Source organism: Cydia splendana, chromosome Z, assembly GCF_910591565.1.
Source record: "Cydia splendana chromosome Z, ilCydSple1.2, whole genome shotgun sequence".
Lineage (NCBI taxonomy): Eukaryota > Metazoa > Arthropoda > Insecta > Lepidoptera > Tortricidae > Cydia > Cydia splendana.
Window position 1 is genome coordinate 30,094,913 of NC_085987.1, and position 8,565 is coordinate 30,103,477.

An 8,565-nucleotide genomic window follows, 5' to 3' on the forward strand; every position below is an offset into this window, starting at 1 on the left:
TTTCAAAATCGTTGCAGACTTTTCTGGTCTAACTCTATTTATTAGTACGGATAATTATTTTATGTTTATTGAAACAGTTTTGAACTCAGTGCTTTTCCAAGTAGGTATTCATAAATAAGAACATCACTATATAGCTTGAAACATCTACACTCTTTAGATTAGTAGGTCACAGTCAGTATATTCTTACATATTCTTATACCTACTAATTATATAAATAGAAATTTATAAACTATGCTCAGTGATGACCTTATCTATGGTGATACCATGTTTTATCATATGTAATACCTAAGCATACCATAACCATTCCTTGGAATAGTAGCCCTAGTAGCATTTTCGTTGGGGCCCACGGTGCCAACGGTAGGGAAAACGTTGGGATGAGGTTCGTTCCGTAGCCAACATTAATTTTGTATTGGCCCACCATCGCATTTACCAACATTCGCTGTGGCACAGATGCCCAACAATGGGCCTTTGTGTATTTTGGTACCGTTGGCTAAACAACGATAATATTCGTTGGCCCAATGATGACATATATCGCATTTACCAACATTGGCAGTGGCAGTGATGCCCAACAATGGGCCTTTGTGTATTTTGCTACCGTTCGCTAAACAACGATAACATTCGTTGGCCCAATGGTGACGAATACCGCATTTACCAACATTGGCTGTGGCACGGATGCCCAACAATGGGCCTTTGTGTATTTTGGTAACGTTGGCTAGTCAAGGATATCATCCGATGGCCCAATGATGACAAATATCGCATTTACCAACATTGGCTGTGTCACTGATACCCAACAATGGGCCTTTGTTTATTTTGGTAACGTTGGCTAATCGACGATATCATCCGATGGCCCAATGTCGACAAATATCGCATTTACCAACATTGGCTGTAGCATTGATGCCCAACAATGGGCCTTTGTGTATTTTGGTAACGTTGGCTAATCAACGATATCATCCGATGGCCCAATGATGACAAAAATCGCATTTACCAACATTGGCTGTGGCACTGATGCCCAACAATGGGCCTTTGTTTATTTTGGTAACGTTGGCTAATCAACGATATCCTCCGATGGCCCAATGACGACAAATATCACATTTACCAACATTGGCTGTAGCATTGATGCCCAACAACGGGCCTTTGTGTATTTTGGTAACGTTGGTTAATCAACGATATCATCCGATGGCCCAATGATGACAAATATCGCATTTACCAACATTGACTGTGGCACTGATGCCCAACAATGGGCCTTTGTTTATTTTGGTAACGTTGGCTAATCAACGATATCATACGATGGCCCAATGACGACAAATATCGCATTTACCAACATTGGCTGTAGCATTGATGCCCAACAATGGGCCTTTGTGTATTTTGGTAACGTTGGCTAATCAACGATATCATCCGATGGCCCAATGATGACAAAAATCGCATTTACCAACATTGGCTGTGGCACTGATGCCCAACAATGGGCCTTTGTTTATTTTGGTAACGTTGGCTAATCAACGATATCATCCGATGGCCCAATGACGACAAATATCACATTTACCAACATTGGCTGTAGCATTGATGCCCAACAACGGGCCTTTGTGTATTTTGGTAACGTTGGTTAATCAACGATATCATCCGATGGCCCAATGATGACAAATATCGCATTTACCAACATTGACTGTGGCACTGATGCCCAACAATGGGCCTTTGTTTATTTTGGTAACGTTGGCTAATCAACGATATCATACGATGGCCCAATGACGACAAATATCGCATTTACCAACATTGGCTGTAGCATTGAGGCCTAACAATGGGCCTTTGTGTATTTTGCTACCGTTCGCTAAACAACGATAACATTAGTTGGCCCAATGGTGACGAATACCGCATTTACCAACATTGGCTGTGGCACGGATGCCCAACAATGGGCCTTTGTGTATTTTGGTAACGTTGGCTAGTCAAAGATATCATCCGATGGCCCAATGATGACAAATATCGTATTTACCAACATTGGCTGTGGCACTGACGCCTAACAATGGGCCTTTGTGTATTTTGGTACCGGTGGCTAAACAACGATAACATTCGTTGGCCCAGTGAGCACAAATATCGCATTTACCAACATTGGCTGTGGTACTGATGCCCAACAATACCAGTTGAGTTTGCTTGTGGCGTCACTAGATGGCGTTACTGTCTCCAAACATCGAAGTTATAGTTATTTTCTCGATTATTCCGGATATAATCATAATATTTTTTTAAAGTAATTTATAAATTTAATAGCTATAACTATAAAACTTATACATAAATTTAAAAAATTGTATTTTACCAACATTTTCTCAATTTAAATCTCAAAAAACATAAATCTCGCTTACGAAGTTTCGAAGTGCGGTTAGTATATATACAAATTAGAGTATATAGTAAGTGTACTTGCTTCGGCAGTACATATACTAAAATTGGAACGATACAGAGAAGATTAACAACAACTGCTGCCTAGCCTAGGGCCTTCATGTGGATACAACCAATGCCTACCGTAGTGTAATTGTAATATTTATCAGCAAAGGCCCAACGTCGTATTACACAACCACTTACTTAACGTAGGGTAACTGTAGGACTCGTAAACAAAAGCCCATTACATAATTAGACTGTAGGCACACTATAAATTACACAACTATTTACCTACGGTAGTATTGTAAGAATCCTACACAAGGCCCAACGTTAAAGTTACAATGTTGGCCCTTTGTGGGACAAGCTGTGTTGGGCCTTCAACCTGGTGCACGACTACCTACCGACCTACCTGACTTGCCGTTGGGTAATTGTTGAATTTGCAAACAGAAGCACAACGAAAAAATTGCTCTTTTTATTTTTTTGCAGTTGGCCCTACAGCAAGCCATACGGCCAAATGTAACAATTAACCATCCATCAAACAAATGTGTATAGGCCCAACCACGGCCCAACCAAACCCACCACCGTTGAATAATTGTATGATTTATTTAAATAGGCCCAACGAAAAAATTACTCTAATGGCCCTCTGTTGGGAATCTTCGGGAGGGCCTTTGTCGAGGGCCCTCCAGCAAATCGTACGGCCAAATGTAACAATTAACCAACCATCAAACAAATGTGTATAGGCCCAACCACGGCCCAACCAAAACCACCACCGTTGAATAATTGTATGATTTATTTAAATAGGCCCAACGAAAAAATTACTCTTATAGCCCTCTGTTGGGAATCTTCGGGAGGGCCTTTGTCGAGGGCCCTCCAGCAAATCGTACGGCCAAATATAACGGTTGCCCAACTAATACGTAAACAAAGGCCCAACAAAATCCCTACAAGAAAATGCTATTAGGGAGGTAAGTATAAAGTGTCATATGCAGTATAATGAATGTTGATATCAGCGATCCAGACGTGCCCCATTTAGTTCCATACATATTTATTTCAACAAAATATATGCAAACAATTAAAACATTTGCATGCGTTATTTAAATTGGAATATCATTTTTGGAACAGCTCTACAAAGTTTGAAAAATATGCCGTTCATATTTGAAGCTCCTACCTTCAACGGTTTAGATGTTAACCTATTATTCTGTTTTAATTTTAATCTTGATTTACTAAGCAAACATATTTTTTATTTTAAATTGTATAGAGAAAATTTAGCTTTTTTTGATGATTCTACAATTTTTAGTTATTGTAAACGTAAATATTGTTGTAGATATTAAAACTCCATATTTCTCAGTGTCCGGTTCGGTCCAGACTCTACGCAGACAAATTGTATACCCACCGAATGAACTTCTAGCTTCCTAACAAAAAATAACAAAATCGCGGTTTACAATTATAATTTTTACAGTTATGTGGTAAGTAATTAACATTTATTTTGTCTTATAGGTAAATGTATGTCGACAACGCGACGAAAAGCATTTATGTTCATGTTCGTGCGAACAATGTGCCAACGTTGTAACACGGGCAACATTATTACTTATTAACTATATTACGTTTTCATTCAATTGTCCTTAGAATTAACTAATTATTGTAAACTCAAGTCATATAAACCCTCCATTTCGTTGTGAGGTTTCTATTTTGAATCTCCCTAAATAGAAACATTCTTAATCTTTGTCTCATCGCCTTGATTACACAATGTATTGTTAATTTCTAATTTCAGTGCGCGAACGAAAGTATATACCTAAACAATTCTGCAAAAGTCCTCTCACTGCATGTGCACATCACTAGGATGTGGTTGATTTTTCATCACTTCCCTCGCAGCCTTATTACATGACTCTAAACGTTGAGATGCAAACATAACTTTCTGTCATTGTGTTACAACGATACCGCACGTCATGCACTTAACACCTCGTGTTGCAAGCACTGGTTTGACATCTTTAACAATGGGATCCGTTAGATTGTCCAGACCGTAGATGTTTTATCAACTCTTGTGTCATAACAGCAAATACCACAGACACACCCTCTTGCGAAATAGGACAAGTTTACCACTTGGTTACAGCTATAATATCAATAAACAAGTCACATTTACATTGCGAGGGAAACTGCCGGCGGAGCTTCTTCGTGCTAACAGAAAGTTTCATGGTGGTTAACTTTGACCCGCACCAATATGCCGCAAATTTGCGGTAGTTTTCTTATAGTTTCTATAGTTTGTGAAACCAAAATTCATTAACTGATAATTTCAAACCTCTATATTTTTAAGTACCTTGTATGGTTAGCAAGTACCTACAAATAAATAGAGCTTTCGTCAAACAAAAATAAAGAATATGTAAATGGTACGAGTTAGTTAGTCACGAATACGGTTAAGTCCAATAGTTTACGATGTTGGCAAACGTGTCATTGAGTTAGCACTTCTTTACGGATCTAAAAAAAATAAAAATATTTATAAACTACATATTTCAAACAAGACTACAAAATTAGGCATATGTTTGTTATGAGATTGTGATATATGTAAATAGTGAAGTTAGATTAAGAGTGGAGTTTAAGCTGGTATTGTTTAGGGCGAAGATGGAGGGCGGCGGCGGTAGGCGGCGGAGGGCGTCGAGGGCGGCGAGGTGTTACGTCGTACATAATGTACCTACTCACTAAGTCGTGCATATTTAAAAGCAAATGTTTCGCAGCCTTCATTGAGAAACTCGTGCCCTCATTCGTGATGCCAGCCAGCTGCCGTTGAGCAATGAAAACTTGATTTCCTTGCAAGAAATTAGATCATATTTTCACGGTATCAAATGTGATGCGACATCTCTATCCCGGAAACTGTTGTGCAACCGGAGCCGCGACATGTTACCGCACGATCTAAGCAAACATCCGATGAAAGTGACATCGCACTGACAGGTCTTTTATGCTAAGTGCTTGCCGGGTTTTTGATGATATATTCAATTAGATAAGCCTACTATTAGAAAGTAATCGCGTTAATTATCCTTGTTAAACACCTTGGCATAGTATTACTATTAATAAATGGTCGGTTGTCAAAATTTACTTTGTTTGAAGGTTTATTGACAGGGTTGAAGAAGTACTTGTATATGACTTACAGCGTAATCCTGACGATCATGTTGACGGCGTTGCGTTGCGTGGCGTAGCGAGTTATAGGGCGCGCGCCTGCCCGTCTCAGTCGGGCTGGGGCTGCAACAGAAACTCACATCAGCACACGCACCTTTCCCAAACACTGTTGCGACAGTATGCGAGAGACAGTCAGAGCTCAAAGAGGAAGCTACATCGCACATTTAAATGCAACATTAATGTCAGAGAGCGTTTAAATGCCAATAGCGGCGACCTTTCGGGGGTTGCGCAAGCGAGGATCGCCGGTCGTGTGAGAAAGGCGAGTGTGTGGGGGACGCACCGGAGGGGAGAGTGACACCGCTTGCGACGCGCTGCCGATCGGCGACTAACCTCGCGACCGCGCGCGCCGCTCATACTTATAGCCGCGCGCCCACTCGTGCCGTCGCCGCCCGGGCTGTTCCCGAATGCACTCCCGGCCCGGCCCGACGCAGCCTGCAAGTGCTACATACGTACTGGAGTACGTTCTTCAGCATGCGGGATGGCCAAAACTGACACCCTGAAAACGCGGCAGTTAGCATATACCTACATCAGCGTCAAAACTTCAACTCGTACTATAAGCATCTAATCACACCTATGAGAAAATCATATTTAGAGGAAAAGTTAGCATCTAATCATGCATGGCTATAAGAAAATCATATTTAGAGAAAAACTTAACATCTAATCATGCCTATAAAAAAAACATATTTAGAGGATCTCAACTTGACTGCACTTATTCTACCAATGCAGGGGCGTATTTACCCTAGGGCCAAGGGGGCCATGGCCCGGGGCGGCAGGTCGCGGGGGGGCGGCGGTACGGAACCCTAAAAATGTACCTACTATTTTCTCGAAAAAATTTCGCGCTCGCTACGCTCGCGTATTCACTTACGTACGAGGGTCGCACTGAAATATTCGGGAATGGGACACTTAGAAATAACATAATAGAAACAGGCATATAATTTATAAAAATGTAACTCTTTATAAAACTTTTAAGGTATATTCCATTTGGTTGTCATTTGTATTTAAGAATTACTGGCAATTTGAAAATTGTATGTCGAACATTATTTGAATTTTTGGCCAAGTGATTTTTCGGATCATATTTTTAAACGGTTTTCAATATGCCCTCAGCGAACAAATAAAAGTTACAATGGGCTTCTGTTATTTTTTTATGAACTAGAGTTCATCGTACGCTCGTTTGCAGTTAAAATTAAATATGAAAGTCACTTTCATTTTATCCCATGGGTGATCTTAAAGAAGCATGTCATTCCAAAGCGACGTCAAAAATTAAAATCGCATTTGTGCTGTTAATTAAAAAGACTGCCAAAAAAGTTGCATATCGGCAGATTTCGACATTCCTAAATATTCATATGACAACAGTAAAAAAATCTTTTATATATATATATATATGTAAAAAAACTTCAATTCCGTTGGCTACTCCACGAATTTCATACAAAACCACTAAGGCCCCAAAATCGCCATACAAAAAGGACTTTGGGATTATGAGCCGTGTGCATTACAGAATGATTACTTTCAAAAGAAAATTTATATGCGTGGTCAGTTTGAGTTTAAGTATGTATTAAAATAAAGATTGACCGTCTAGATGCGACAGTTTTCTCTATTCCCGACATTTTCAGTGCAACCCTCGTACCTACATTATTTGTGACCAATCTGACTACATTGGGCGATTCTTGTGTCTTCGTGGTATTGAATCTCACTAAATTGTTCCGATCCCATGCCGAAACTCACTATAGATAGAGTGCTCTCGATATCAGATACAAATACAATACTTTTCATGACTTTCCAGCACCACAGAATGAGGGATAATGGCACGGCCTGTGTAATACGCATCCCTACTACTGTCGTCTGCATAGCAATGATTATCATTGATATGCAGCAATGACAGCACAGAACCTAGTGCAACGCCAGCGGTAATGTCCACACAATCGGAGCAGCTTCCGTCTACTATACGGCTCATATGGGTCTACCGGAAAAAAAGCTAGCGATCCATTTGTATAACATAGTCCCTCGAGCATATGCGATGCGATGCCAGACCCGACCGAACTCCTTAGCTATATCCAGCCTGACTGCCAATGCCTCACCTTGATTCTCAATGGCTAAAACCCAGCAGTACCCACCGGTCACCGATCAGATCAGGCAAATATAACGAGGTCGCATCGTCATTGAGTGACAAAAACGGCCCATATAAATCTGTATCTAGAATAGTGACATTAGTGACGTCACCTTTCTGCACTCAAAAGAATAAAAAAATATCTACGTTCCACTATCAGCGAAGAGCGCCTGAATGAATAGCTTAGCTCTTCTTAATATAGAAGCTGAGCTGACAAACGTTATAAATTACGACAGCGTCATTGATGATTTTGTCAACCAATTTGTACATAGGAAAACAATGTAAATGCCTATGTGAGTAAATGGTAAATGTTTAGTTTTTATTTATTTCACACCTTAAAGGTACTTGTTGCAGGTTTTTTTTTCTTAAATAAAATACTTTATCGTCACTGATGAAGGGGGGCGGCAAATCAAAATGGCCCGGGGCGCCAAATTTGTAAATACGCCTCTGTACCAATGGTCCATAATAAGTCTTTGCACAAACAGCAACATGTTTTATTAGTCGTGTACTATTTGGAATATGTTAATAGGTATGTATGTAAATAGTATTTCTAGGAAAATGTTAAAGAAAAATTGTGCAGCCCGATACTCCTACCTGTCGCGGTATTTAGAACGAGGTTGACAGTGTGATTACAATTTTATGCATATCAAAAGAATAAAGTGAATACGAAATAGTTCGATACCTAGTCGATATTTCGTACTAAACAGCTACTTCGCATAAGAAAAACATCGAAAACGCTATGTTATGTTCGAATTTGTGTGTTAAATATGGCGGAGTTTATTTTATTTTTTTTATTTAAGCTCGTCCTGTGCCCACCATACTCAGTTTAAGGGCCAGTTGCACCAACCACATTTAGCGGACTGATCAACGTCACGAAACTTCCCATAGGTATCGACAAAAAAATTTAGCGAACGCTTTAACGCTGACAGACGGTT

The 8,565-nt window shown here is 39.9% G+C and overlaps 1 protein-coding gene across 2 annotated transcripts in view; it reads right to left on the reverse strand.

Moving 5' to 3' along the window:
- LOC134804746 (uncharacterized) overlaps positions 1-5,866 on the reverse strand; it is a 37,235-nt gene extending 31,369 nt beyond the window's left edge. The window contains exons 1-2 of one of the 2 annotated variants that reach the window (XM_063777949.1): positions 5,807-5,866; positions 5,499-5,589 (exon numbers count right to left, since the gene is read on the reverse strand). In XM_063777949.1, coding sequence (XP_063634019.1) covers positions 5,499-5,518 — 20 coding nt within the window. In that variant the 5' untranslated portion in view covers positions 5,519-5,589; positions 5,807-5,866. Of the gene's footprint in view, positions 1-5,498; positions 5,590-5,740 lie in introns of both variants that reach the window. The other variant, XM_063777950.1, reaches the window with a different exon arrangement.
- Between the last annotated feature and the right edge of the window lie 2,699 nt (positions 5,867-8,565).